Source organism: Apis cerana, linkage group LG9 (genome assembly GCF_029169275.1).
Source record: "Apis cerana isolate GH-2021 linkage group LG9, AcerK_1.0, whole genome shotgun sequence".
Taxonomy (NCBI): domain Eukaryota; kingdom Metazoa; phylum Arthropoda; class Insecta; order Hymenoptera; family Apidae; genus Apis; species Apis cerana.
The window spans coordinates 5206972-5221994 of NC_083860.1; the positions used below are offsets into that span (position 1 = coordinate 5206972).

General features: G+C 37.1%; 2 protein-coding genes across 11 annotated transcripts in view; both read right to left on the reverse strand.

The window, feature by feature from the left end:
- Positions 1–14947, reverse strand: part of LOC108004004 (fasciclin-1) — a 300543-nt gene extending 285596 nt beyond the window's left edge. For 2 of the 6 annotated variants that reach the window (XM_017066638.3, XM_017066623.3), the window contains exon 1: positions 14336–14947. In XM_017066638.3, the coding sequence (XP_016922127.1) occupies positions 14336–14455 (120 nt within the window). In that variant the 5' untranslated portion in view covers positions 14456–14947. The remainder of the gene's footprint in view (positions 1–14335) is intronic. The other 4 variants (XM_017066655.3, XM_062079103.1, XM_062079105.1 and 1 more) reach the window with 2 other exon arrangements.
- Positions 1–15023, reverse strand: part of LOC108002673 (tropomodulin) — a 219951-nt gene that overhangs the window by 49606 nt on the left and 155322 nt on the right. The window lies entirely within an intron of this gene.

The following is a 15023-nucleotide window of genomic DNA, read 5'->3' on the forward strand; positions in this document are numbered from 1 at the left end:
CGATAAAATTGATGATAAAGAATTCTAATAATGAAAAGAAAAAATAATATGTTGTTACGCGAATGCGATGTTATGAAACTGAGAGAGTGAATTTTGCGAATACATAGTAGTTTCTGTTTCATAAGAGAAACTTTAGACGCTAGAAATTGTACGGGTTCCGTATGAAATTCTGAATCAGTCAATTTAGATGTTTGCACTATGGGGATTGGTTTATATGGAAGTTGGTTCTTCGCAGTTCGCGTTCGAGTTAAAAGTTAATTATATTTGGATGCGACAACGTTTTTCCTTTTTTTTTTTTTTTACAATACAATATTTAGATTGGAAAATTAAAAGGATGGGTTTCTAAAGAGATATAGGGGAGTTGTTAATAGAAGAATCAACGAGGAGATCGGTTCTTATTAGAGCGAAACAAAGTTAATTGTCTAATTTGTTCATTGAACTCTGTTCTCTGTTTGAATTGGATTCGAGGCGCACGAAGAAATAATCTCGCCTCGGTAAATTTGTCGAATGGAGAAAAACTCATCGTTCAATTTTCTTCAATTCTATCTCTCCTATCTTTTGCCTTCGAATATTCACGTACAATCGAAATATTTTCCTACGATTTATAAATCGTTTCGTCGACAAAACTCTTTAACTCGCCCAAGGAAATTTTTTATATAAAATTTCCCGCTCAGTTATTCGTTTCAAATTGCCCCCGAAATACGAATCCGTCGAAATTTCACCGAGAATTCTCTAACGGACCAAACGAGGAGAGGCAAAGCGGATGAGAAGCTGAGACAAAGCGCGCGACGATCTTAACAGTTTCGAATTAACCGCAAATTGGCAGCAATGCGTTATCGTTCGTGAAATCGATCGCTCGATCGAACAAGGCAAACCTGATACCTAGAACGCTTCATTTCGTGTAATTATAGCACTTAAACTATCCCGAGTGCGCGAATACCGCAAGATTGACTGACTCATCGTGCAACCACGTGAAGCCTGACACACTGTGAACGAACCCGGCCGACTCGTCCGTTCACAGAATCGCGAAACAAAGAGCGAGCGATCCCTCAAAGTTCTCGATCGAGTCATCGTGACGTATCGTCGCGAATCTCGAATTGCCAGCGTGGGTGGAAATGTTTTTTTAAGAGAGGAGAATCGAAGGAAATTGTCGATCGTTTTAACTCGTCGATGGGAGTTGCTTTCTACCGAGGAAGAATTTAATTTTAAATTAGATTAATCGAGTATAATTTTTGTGAGGGAGGATGTTTAATTATTTTATGCTTTAATCGAGATAATCCTTGAAGTTGTGTTAATTGGAGGATTTGTAAATAAGATTGGAGAGAGACTGTGGTTCGTTATTCATTTTAAATCTTTGCACTTTTCTTTCCAGGTTTCGTCGTTTCTGATTTTGACGAATGAATATTTCGATACGAGCGAATTAAGAATTAAGAATTCGATTCATTTCGATGATCAGATTGCTCGACTATCAACAAAGAATTAAAATATCAATTTTCACATTTAGATAAGAGAAAAAGAATAATCTTGATAATATTCGTAAAAAATTCGTCCGTACAAAAACTTTTAAATTACGGACTTTATATACATATATATATAGACCACAAACAAAATTTACACATCAAAATACAAATTATCGATTAAAACTTGCAGAACAAGCGTGATAAAAAATTTTAATCGAAATACTTTTTAAAATTGTCCATGCAAAGAAACGAAGACACGATCAGTATACAAATACAAAGTCAAAGATTCTACACATTCGAAACTCGCACAGCGCATTCCACACGATTCATCATTCCTAAAATCACGCAAAAACAACATGCAAAATCGAAATCCATCATTCGAACGAGAAATCACGCGAAAGGGACCAATCAAGAAGGAACGATTTTTCTCTTTTTCTAGCCTCGATACGCGCAAAATACCAATTAATAGGAAAGGGATGCTCGAAGAAGCGAATTCTCCTTTGCAATCGAACGTTTAATAAACCACAGTGTGTCTCCACGATCTGGCTAACTTTCCTTCTCCGAGGAAGGACATTCTCCACCCTCTACAGTATATATGCATCGGCTTGGCTTGACGTGGAAATTCATCGTGGTCAACTAACTATTCCAAACTGTCCCCCACTTTCTGCACGCCACCAGTCCAACTATCTTAAAACTGCCAATGCAACGGCCAGGAACGCAGTCGAAAGTGTCTCGGAGGATATAACGGCGGAAAAAGTTTAAGTATTGTGACGGGCAGAAAGTGGAAAAACAATCTGATCTCGTGGAATATTTTTTTCTTTCTCTCTCTGTCTTCAGAAGACTCGAACGATATTGGAGGAGAATGCGAGAACACGTTTCCAATGGGGAAATGGGGACAAGGTTGTTCGGTGAGGAGAGAGAAATTGTCAAGATCAAAGCGAGATCTGATTTTAATTCGCTTTTGCAAATTCTCGAATTGTTTTCGAGTCGAAATCTGAATTTTTAGCCGCCTCGTTGAATATCTCGAAGCACGAGTACGTAATCGTGAAAGTAATTATTAAAATTATTATACGATTCTGTGGGAAGAGGAATATGATTGTGAAAAAAATTTTCGAGATCATTTTATATATATATATTTTTTTTCAAACGGAATATAAATTTTCGAAATAATGGGTAAAGGAGATTTTTTTTTTGTTAAAACAGAGAATATGAAGATTTAAATTAAAATATTCGATAATGCGAAAATTTCAAAAGGGAGAATTTGATTAAAATATAAATTTTTATTATCGAATATTGCACGAGAAATAATGAAAAATGTATATATAATATATTTTTTTACATTTTCCCACTAGAAACTATCATCGATTCAATACCCGAACTCTTGAAACTTTGACATTAGTGATTCGATGACTTGACGATTATTTTGCGCTGGAATTATGTGCGACGCCACGATCCCACGGATGATATTCTCAACGATGAAAACGGGCTAGGGCGAAAAAGAAGGAAAAAGCGCAAAGAGGGAAATTTATTTCTTTCCGTAGGTATGTTATTATAAGCTTTTGCATGCTACGATCTGACCACGCGTAATAACATAATAACGCGTTCGAGACTTATCTCCGTGTAATATGTAATGCGCGGTGGCTAATCTCGGAAATTAAATCTTAATTCATGCGCGGCAAGCGGCTTCGTTGCTGGTTAAAAAGAGTGGCGCGCGTTCGATCGTGACAAAAATATTTTCACGAGTCCATTTCCGCCACGCTCATCTTTTCACCCCGGCTTAGTCTTTTAACGAAAGATTATCTCCAGTGAATTTTCCCTCCCCCTCGGCAAAAGAATACGATTTTCACTGGGTATAAGTGAACGATGAAATTTATCAACGAGAATACGAGGGAAGCACATAGCATTTGCGATCTTGGAAATACATTTTCATCTTCATCTAATGCTTACATTTTTTGAAGGAGCGATACGATATATCTTTTTCTTTTTGATGAAAGCAAATGAAGACACCAGCAAAATTTTAACATCGTGAGAGATTAAAATAATTATTTTCATTCGAATGATTCATGGAGTGTCGAAGTATTGAAATCGGTGACGGAAAGAATGACACAAAGAAACGCAAGAACAGCGTTAAACACAATTCCCACTCGATTTACGATCCGTTTAATCTCTAATAAAAGTACTGAAACACTAGCTCACACGCTCGTCTTCGTACAATTCACAATCAACTCTAATTCGAAATTATTTCCAATACTATCCCAGTGTCTCGGGGTATCAGAATATAATACAGATCGTATCCCAGCGAAACTAGGTAATCCCACTCCGTAACGACTATACACAAAGCGAGGGACTCGGTATCGGTAAACGAAGACAGAATTTCAACGCCACCCCCATACACACACACACATACATTTACAATGGTTTCAAATTTACCTGTCGAGAGTAACTCGAGGTCAACCTAGCCGCGTGTCAATTTATTTATTTATTTATTTTCATGGGATAGATCCAAGTGTTCGAGTAAATTTCCAAAGAAAAAAAAAAAGAAAGAAAAAGAAACATCACTGTAATTAAAAATTTCCAACAAGTCCATTTTATTATATCTTATTTTCTCTTCTCTTTCGTGTATCTCAGATTCTCTCGGATGTTTCAGGGAAAAAAAAACAAATTACTTCCGGAAGGGTCGATAAACGCCCCCAACGAGTCAAAGGACGTTGACAAAGTTCGGCACGGATTCACCGGCTATGAATATTCGAACGGCCAAAAACGGGGGCGGATAGTTTGGGGCCAACGTTCCACGAGTCGCATCTCCCCCATTATTATATCACAGCGATCCATTGTGACGATATTCCAGGAGACGGTAAACCCCGTATCGCGCGTCTCACTTATATAATTTACATCGACGCTTATTATAACCCTGGCTGGTTGGCGGGCACGTAACCAAGTGTGTACCGAGCGCATACCGGATGAACGTTATGTGCACGTAGCCTATGGAAACTCTCTGAATGGAATTCGTAACCATCCTCATATTCGGCCTCGATCTCTTTCTTTCTTTTATGCGTAATTAGATTTTTATCCTCTGCGTTATCGAGGTGCATTAACGGTGGATTTATCCTTTCGTTCAATTCTTTTGGATTAATTATTTAGGTTTGAACTAGTTTCTATTCAATATCGATCGAATTAAATACTATCGGATGAGAATATTGCATAAATCTTGTAAAGGCGATCAAGCTAAATAAATAATCATTTCTTTCATTGGAATTTTAGGATCACCTCACGTGGATATTTATATGATTTGACACGAGCATTTCAAGTGTAAAAGATTGGGAGCAAACGTTGGATCGGATTGTTCGAAAACATGTCAGTGAAGGAATTGTGGAAGTATGGAGAATTTCTGTAAAAAAGTGGGATTAATCGCGAGTTGCTTTCGTTCTTGAGGACACGTCGGGATAGACTCTGGAGAATACCAATGAGAATGATTCAATGGTTAAATGCGTGTAGCATGAAGATTCAATCTTTCGGCCTCTCTCTCTCTCTCTTTTAATCATGCCGGTCGTAATTTCATAGAATTGAGATTGCGTGGAAGAGGGATTTTTATTGGAATGCTGAAATCAGCTTGATGCTGATTCAACTTCAACGGTGAAAAAACTTGTTTTTCTCTTCTCTTAATTTTAATTTATTTAAATCGCAATTAACCGGTGAGTGGTTTAAAGAAGCCATAAGATTGGTCGAAATTATAAGCTTAAAATATTTCTTTCAGAGCTACGGGCGGTTAAAAAAGCAGAGAAAATTAATTCCTCGTCACGTTGGTTTTTAACTCTTCCTGATTATGTAAATAATATAGTCATACGAAAACGTAGATTTTAGTAATGAAAACAAAATTAAATCGACAAAATCATCTACGAAAGAAAGATTTTTTTATTTTCATAAAAATAGTAATAACAACAACCAACTTATCATCCCTGCATAAACGTGATCATTTAAAATTCGTTCGCAAGAGCAGCTCTAAGAAGCTTTAAGAATTAAGAGTCTCTCCTTGAACGGCCTCCTTAAAGTTTCGACTACAGAGAGGCAGAATTCGTGAATTCGCGTGACGGGTGGGCCACACGTCCCACCTCCGCTCGAATTGAGTTTTCTTACCACGGGAAAACTCCTGCTGTATTCCGCAGACACATTTCAATTTCCCTTCACGACTCCATCTACCTCCCGCTCGTACAATTAACCGCCTCAATTGCGCCGTTTTATTTGGAAGAAAGCGGGGAATTTCGGTCGAGGCGGGCTTTCATCGCGACGTCAGCAGCCAACCCCTCGTCCGGATCCCACAACCTTTGCGCGACGAGTACGAGTTCGAACGAGGACGATTCTCACCGGATTTTCCGGAGGAATTCGAGTAACGTTGAAGCCGAGTTAAAGGCGCATCGTAAAGCACGGTTGAACGTGAAAATTCAAGATTTAGAATGGGAAGTAATACGATCGGTATCACGCGAGATGCCTCCCTTCGGATGAATTTTGTATAGAGGAGGACGCGAATCGAACGTTTTTTTACGATTTTTGTCCGAGTTACGGCGGGAAATATTCGTTGCCTCTGGTTTTACGGGTTTTAAAGTTTCCCGTGCGATTTTCTCGAAACGGGGAGGAACTCGAAAATAATTCGAAACGAGATCAAAGAGCGAAGAAATGAGAATTATAGGTAAGGGTTTTATAAATGTAAATTTTTTGAAAGAGATGTGAATAATTAAATATTATTTGAGAAAAGAATTAAAAGGATGGATATTTTAATTTTAATAATTGTGATTTTATTATTAGCTGAGGGCTAATATTAAAAGTTTAATCAAAGTTAAATATTTGATCTATTATGGATTATAGATACATATGTACATTGAGCATAATTGAACGCGAACGATCCACCGAAGTGTACCAATACTGTTGATCGTGGCATGTACAAGCTAACCAACCTATTATCGCGATCTTTGATGCGTCTAAGATCGATACACATTACTAGCTATCACGCGTATATCCTATCTGTGTCATGATTGCACAAGGAAAGCATATTCACGAACGAGATCGAAGCATCTATTACTGTATTTAAGAATCCTATCCATTATTCATTCTTTTATTTATAAAAGGAAACGACTTATTGATAGATTTAATAATTGTTAAAAGTTGACAAATGAAATTAGAACATGGAATTAATCAGAATTGGATATAATTCTGAAAAAGAATAATCATCTAATCTAACATTTTTTTTTTTTAGAAATCTGCTTAAATCTCTTATTGATCTTTAAGCATCGCAGTATTTACAAAATAGCAAGCCAATATACAAGAAAATCCGCTTTTGTATTATATAATCGCATACTATCTAGCATTCATACAGTTCTTGACATGTACCCTGTTACGTACACTTGCGCAACGCTATCATATACCGTAGAAACTGCGAAACACAGAAAGGATACTCAAATCCTTTACATAAATGGATATCGTATAATCCCATCGTAATACGATTTAATTTCGATGTCTAATAAATTATGAATTCATCACTATCAGATTAAATCGCCCGTATTAATTTACAAATATACGGTATGAAAATTATATCGACAGTATTACGTGTTATCCGATATAAAGTATAAATCTGTTAAACACGCGTATGTTACAAATACGTTACATAGATGTCCATCGATTATTATCAAGACTCGAAACAATTGTTTACCGATCCTTTTCCCAAAATAAGAAATAATTTACGCGCAAAAATGTGTCGTAAAAAAAGAGAGAAACACGTAAAACAGCGTCAAGAGACACTTGCCGCAAAGGCCGCGAAAAGAAAGAAAATCTAAAAGAAGGAATCGACAAAGCCTCCACTTGTATCGTGACGTGGTCGCAACACGCAAACTTCCGGCGAACGATACTCCAACGAGACTCGAATCTCGACCGTCCTTCTCCTCCTCATTGTTAATTCCCTGTTCGCGACGGCAGAAGCACCGCTTTCGTACACACGCCGACTTTTCTCTTCGTTAAAAGGGAGATCCTCTCGGGGCTAGCGCCGGGGGATACACACGAGGAGGAAAAGTTGTCGCTTGGAAAATTATTTCTGCTTCTGACCGAGCAGGAATAAATGATAAACATCACGCTCTATAACTTATTGAGCAACACCCTTTGCAATAAAATTTACGATCAGAATCGAATAATTAGAAAAATAATCGAATAATTCTCGTAGCGGTGTACATCTGTATGCAGAAAGAGAAATAGACGGATGAAGAGCAAAAAAGGGAAGAAAAGAGGGAGGGGAAGAGGCATTCGGAAAATTCCTAGACGCCTTTTTCGTGCTAACGCGGCACAAGGCACTGATCTTTATGGGTTTCCATATTTTACGAGAAACACGAGGCGGTAGCAGTAGCTTCTTCCAGGTGCCCTGAGGCGCCTCCGCGCGACGTATTGTTCCGCTTTTCGTGAAACGTCGCTCCTTTATACGATAGATCGTCGAAGAGACGCCCTCCCCTCCCGTTTATGACGCGTCGAACCGCTCAATCCGAACGCTCCGAGGATCGATGGGATCCACTTTCCTGAATATCCGTTCGTAACAGCCGATTCTTCGTTTCAGTAAGACGATATATACGAGGTTTATTTTACGCGGAAGTCGAACACCGGCACCTTTGAATAACGCATACGAATAAAACTTTCAATTACACTCGAGATTTTCTACCGTCAGTCTCAGCCCTCGGTTGAATAAATTCAACGGAACGGGTTAAACCGATCATCGAAATTCCGCAGTTCTATTCTCCATCTTTCATAAACAATCCCACCCGTTTTTTCGTATTTTATCGTGCAAATTAATTACAATTCGCATTCAGATATCAAACCTTTCGTTCGTTCGCTTCTCAAAGATATTCGATTCGCAATAAAGGGGCGGGTGCAAATTCCGTGTTGGAGAAACCGATGCTCGGCAAGCTGTGCACGCATACTTTATGCTTATATCTATCGGCCTACAAACACGTGCACCCACTCGTGTGGCCACAGTTATTTAGCCGGCTCAAAGTGGAAACACGTTTTCTCGTTAGCCAGCAAGGAAGATTTCTTTCCCCGACTAAGCATCGCCTTGTAATGCATATACCGCTCGTATAAAGGCGTACACACAGCGGGAAGCGCATTGTTTCGTCTCAGCATGGACCGCTTGTTAAAGTTAAAAATAACCGGTCGAGCGGCAGAGAGAGAGAGAGAGAGAAAGAGGGAGATGGAGAGGGGGAGAGAGAAAGGGAGAGAAATGCGAATCGTCTGGTGAGACAGACTCGGTGTTCGTTCACCTCAAGTCGTCGTTCGACCATTCTCGATTCGAAGGTCGAGCTCCTCGCGCGAGTTCCTCCTCCCTTGGGAAAATATTTGCCTTAATTTCGAGCCACCGCCTCCCTGGAAACGACTCGAGTCCGGTTAAGGGATCCGAACCCACGCGAATGTCGCGCCAAATGCAAACAGAGATGAGGGAACACCTGATGCACTGTGCGCTTCTCACGGTGGTGTTGCTAACCAATCGAGATGGTTACGAGTTGCAAGCTGGTTGAAAACGTACGGAAATAAACCAAGTCCAAGATTTGCACTTGGTGTGAATTTGAATTCGTTTAAATATTTTCGTTAAAACGTTTATTAATCGATGATCGATTCGATCAAAGAATTATGAATTAAAAAAGAAAAGAAAAGAAAAGAATTAAGTATTGTAAAATCGTGGAATCCTATGATTAAAGTTTTTATTCTATGTTTAATGTTCCTCCATAAAAAAGTAATACGGAACATTCTCTTTAAAAATCTCGGAACGTGACCTTTAAAACACGACTCATGAATAATGCAGAAGAAATTGCTCCAGTGTATAATCCTCTTGTAGTTATGCATATTTTCACCCATTTTTTTCGTAGAAAGAAAAATTTCTAAATTATTTAAAATGATTATCTGGATGAATCATCTCGCGTCTCTTTATTTAAACTTCTATCTCTATGATTATAAATTTAATATCAATTACTCTTTTCATCTCTTTCTCTCTCTCTCCCTCTCTGATAAATCTATTCGTCAGAAGCGTAGAATACGTCTTATTAGTAGAAATGGGGAAAAAAATAAAACTCCAAGAATTCTATACACAACATACGGTCTGCCTCCGGGAGGAAATGTCTTCTAGATATGCATGAGTTTCTTACGTTTCAAAACTCTGAAGACCATCTGTCGCTCGACTTAAAAATGACATCCGGTATATCATGATTTCTCCTTCGGTTATTCCCTGTTTCTACCAATTGGAACAACACTTGGCCATCGAAATATTTAGGCCACTTAAACAATGACGACGAAAACGATGGGTAAATATTGAAAGAAAAAAGTAAAACGACGCATGAAAACGAAGAAACTAATTATTTACACGAATCAAACATCGTAAAAGTTTTTTCAAGACAGGGATTGCTTATTGAATTGCAATGATTTGTAAAAGAAAAAAAAACTACTAAACGGAGAATTTAATTTATAATTTAATGTTTCAGGAGAAAAAAAATACGCGCAATTATTGGAATGAGTTACGTGGAATGGAAACAGATTTTTTCTTCTTGTTATATAAATTGTAAAAATTTTCTATAGAGAAAAAAAACTCAATTAAGTTATTCAACTGATTGCAAGAAAAAAATTGCGCGAATCGGTGTAGAATTATTTGGAATCACCTTGCAGTTAGCATGCAAATTTTTGCCGCGTTTCGTGCTATTTGCAGTTTTTATGCTTTTATATTTCCATTCAATGGGACGCATGCATCGTCGAAAAAAAAAAAAAATTTAACGACGTTCGTTGTTAAAATGATAGCACGACACGTGTAACATTGCGCATAGAACGCGCCATCAATGACACGGTGTAAAAGAATTTTAAAAAATCGGCACAGAGTCAATTATTTAAAAATAGAGATTGGATTAATTCTATGTATCAAAACTGAAATACTATCACGGCGGAATGTCTAATAATAAAAAAACGATTGTTCAAATATTTCACGATGAGTTCAAACAAAAGATTGATATTAAAAAAAAAATAAATAAAAACAAAAAAAATAGAATTTTAATTCTGTACACCATTATACTTCAAAAATAATATAAAATTTTCATTCGAAATCTAACAAATTTAACACTTATTGAACCTGTAGATAACAAAATAAAATAGCTTATGAAACAGTAAAATCTATTCAACGAAACCTATCACACGATATATAAAAAAAAAACGAATCTCCTTTTTGTTTCATAAAATATTCTCATTCCGTATGCAATCATGCATATTTCCCTCCCATAAATAATGCACGCTGAATACTGGCTGACAGATTTCAATTATTCTTCTCACCTATGCTACTTTTTCAATTTTATGAAATACCATAATTCACATCTCCAATTATATTCGTTTCATTTGTCCGTTTATCAAAATTCTCGAAACTTTGGATTCGAAACAAAAGAAAATTCGAGATATATACGCGAGAAGTAATGGCTGTTCAAAGCGTCAGCCATGGCAACGAATCCTCAAAGGTAAGAGAGAAGAATCGTTATCGCGACGAACGTGTACACGCGCGCAAATGCGCAACGAGCAGTCCACCTGTCCTCACCTGGCCTCCTCGACGTGAATGGAACTTATAGCGGGACTTAACGTAGGCATTGTACGAAAAAAAAGTGAAAGGCAAGGCCACTTGCTGGCAGAAGCTGAGCCCGGTGTGTAAAAGAGAAGGAGGAGTAAAAGCAAAAAGAGGGGAGGCAGCTTTGACATTGGCAATGACCAGTTTCAGTTACACGCTTGCCCGCGTACTAGCATCGACTTTTCCGCGAAAGAACGGATGAAATGGAAATTGCACGAGGAAAATCACGCGTACTACGGTGGGACAATGGACGAATTAGACGTGTGCGACAGATAGGTATTGTCAACCGATCGCGTCAAAATCCTCCTACCTCGTTCTAGATTATATCGATATAATGATCCCACGTGATATATTTTGCAGGAATATGACGTACGCGCTTTGTTCAAATGTGCACGGTATAATTTCGTAGTGTATTAAACGCGAGATGTTTGTCCAGTATCGCGCAAATGAGGATAAATTGTGACTTCTTAAAGGGATTTTATTAAAAATTAAATTGCATCAAACGGTTTGATTGTAATTATGAAAGAAATAAAAGCAATATGTTTGAAAAGAAGTAGATTCCGAGTGAAAGCAAGAAGATTGAAAATCTTGAAAAAAATATGTTAATCTACGTGAAATATAAAATAATTTTTTGCACGATATGGAGTTACTATGCGAACTAATAAAGTAAGTTTGTTTGTTTCTTTAATTGAAGCTCGGTTTGAATTTTCCCCTTCATAAATAATTCAAAATTGATCAATTTTCTCTAAGAAGTTTCTGCACTCTGCCTCTAAACTTTAGCTATAATGTTCCTTCGTAAGTAAGCAACTCCTGCCCGCCTATACTTCTCAAAAGTATATCGCGTAATATTAGGTTCATTATTTCCTGATCACTGAAAACATAATGAAATTTAAACGATCCATATTTCTCTAATTTTAATTATCCAACACTCGAACATTCTCTTGCGTTCAATCCTTCATATCCTTTTCAATTTACCTATCATCCACAATTTAATCTTTACGTCTCCTATATACAAATCCATTTTGGTAAAACTAGAAATTAATTTGAACTTTCAATCCATCCATATTTTTATCGTAAATTCGACAATAATAAATTTGTAACCATTGCTCCATTTCTTGAAATTTCAAAATTTCAGAATCGATCAAGAACCAAAGAAAAAAAAAAAAAGAAAATTGACAAAATAAAAAGACTCGAACCACGGAAAGGTTAAAACGGGGCGAATCATATTTCTACGATGATAAAAAAGAACCGTGGAAGTTCGGTGGCGAGCGTGGAATGAAATAAAAGCTGCGAAAATCGAGTTCGAGGACCACGCTGGCAAGTAGTTTGTTGAATCGATCGAAGTGAAAACTAGCCCCAAGCGAAAACATCCTGACGATTTTTGTCGCAGCAACAAGTTGGTGGGTGGGACCCGTTCGGCCTGGCTTCGAAGCCTGGATACGCATTATTGTAATATTCAGCGAGGTGAATTCAAAGCCGCCAAAGGAATCCCAGGAGGATTTAATGTAGATCAGTCCATTTAACTAAACGTGAAACGCGAAAGGTTAGCCGCCTCCGGTTATGAAACTCGTCTTTTTAAATGATATCGCGTGAAAAGAAATTGGATCGATCGAGCGATAAAGATAATTTGGATCGAATTCGTGAAATAAAATATATTCTACTTCGGTATTGATTAGAGTCGATCCTAAAACGGAGAGAAAATTAACTGGATGGAATGAAAAGAGAACTGGATCATTTGTACGATCTGCCTTAATATCTTGGATTTTTAAAAATTTTCGTTATTTAACGTTGTTTTTTTTTATTCTCGTAGCCTAATTCATACTAATAAAATAGAAAAATGTAAAAAAACACAAAACAAAGTAAAACTGCGTAAATGTAAAATATTGTATAATTTAACAATCGTATCTACAATTTGAAAAATACAGAAAAGTATTTTTTAAAAATATACATCTAATAAATTGTAGAAATAATTTTTCCATTAAAGGATGAATAATATTGTGGAATTAATCTTCAACTATTTTCAACGAAAAAATGATATGATTTATTCAACACAAACTTTTATAATAGGAAATATTTTTCTTTTTTATCTATCTAATTATAAGTTACGTGATATAAAACGTGTGAAAATTAAGAAAAGAAGAAAGAAAAGACGTCCATTTGATAAGGGTAAGGGTAAGAAAGAGTCGAGTAGCTCTCGATTTTATATTGGCCAACCTCTTTTATTGCGTCATTAATTAACAGAATGATGTGAGATGGTGCGTAAACCTTGCCATAAAGGTTAGCACATAGAGAGGACCCTAAAATGAAGTGATTCACTTGTCTCGACAAAAAACCTGTTAGAGTTTCTATTGGCAATTTGATGATGATATAAAAAGAAATTAACTTCTTGGGTCCCAATAGTAACACTTAATATAAAAATCCACGTAAATAATACGTGATCTGATTTCAATACGATTTCGATGTTACGATCATAGTAGAAAAAAATAATTTCTAAACATAAAACATCCTCTATACGAGTAAATCTTATATTATTTAATATTATATAATTTAATATTTCGATTTATAAAATATTTTTAAGAAAAGTCTTGCCAAATTCACAATACTTCGAATTAAAAATTAATTTGATATCGAAGGATTTATGTATTTGGGAGAATTTTCATAGAAATATACTTTGAATTAAAAATTAGAGTTTCATAGAAACATATTTCGAATTATAAATCGAAAGAGATATATAAAGAGATATATTTTCGAATTAAAAACTTTCTTCATTTGGAGTTTTATGCCATTGTATTTTAGTTCGTTATTTTTCACGAAAAGAAATATGATACCATTAAAGATTCAATCATAACCATATCTAACAAAATTAATGCGCCATATTAATCTCCGTAGGTCGTTAGATTACGTCAGAAATGTACACCATATTTAATTTTACCAGCTTCATTTCCGTGAATTCTCTCTAATATAAAATATATATCGCGATATATATTATTACGACGGAATACTATTTAAAGTTATAGAAGGTTACGAATATCAAACAAAATAACAAAAATCGTTGCAAACGAATCAACAAAAATATTCGCCATCTGTTAGCGTACTTTATTTTTTGTCCACGCGCCGAAATGCTTCAATGTATTTCGTGATGAAAGTCGAAGGACATGACTCATTTGAACACATTCACTGCGCGCCAAGGAGAACGCTATGCTCGAAACGCGTAATACATGTGAGGTAAAAGCAGGAAAAATATATCAAATATTCTTACCTGGGATAAATCGGAGTCATCGCGAATCCTGGCGTCCATAGTTTGAGTGGCGATAATTTCGATTGCAAAGGCAATCAGGACAGCCGCGGTGAACAAACAACAATTGCTGATTGACGACATAGTTCTCCGTGAAATGTTCACTGATTCGAACAAAGAATGTCACGATCGCACGAAATTCACCAATTCACTATTCGGAACAGTAGTTTTTTCAATAATACGGCACAGAGAAAAACCGACGCGAAACTACGATCGAGGATCACGGTCGATGCGCGCTCTACTGCACAGCAACTTCGATAGGTCGAAAACGCGCAATTGGGACTATTTTCAAGAGTCAGCGACCTAACGGTCGCACGGTGCGCGCACTGCCGCCGCACGCGCGGTATTTGAAAAGAAGAAAACGGTTTTTTCTAGTCAAGCACGAAACGGCGTGATGATAAACGGGGTTGGAGAACACGAAGAAACTGAACGACAAGATCGTTCGACGTCACGAGGAGAACTCTCGGACCGAGAATCAACGCACAAGACGAGTCACGAGAGAAGCAAACGTACCGAATGACTCCACACTCTTTTCGTAGGACGTGTCAACGATACGGAGGATGGCGCGGAACTGCGCCCTCTCCATGCCTGGACCCCCGTAGCCCCCACCACACCACCGAAACGAGTCTTCGGTATACCGTACTGTCGTCTC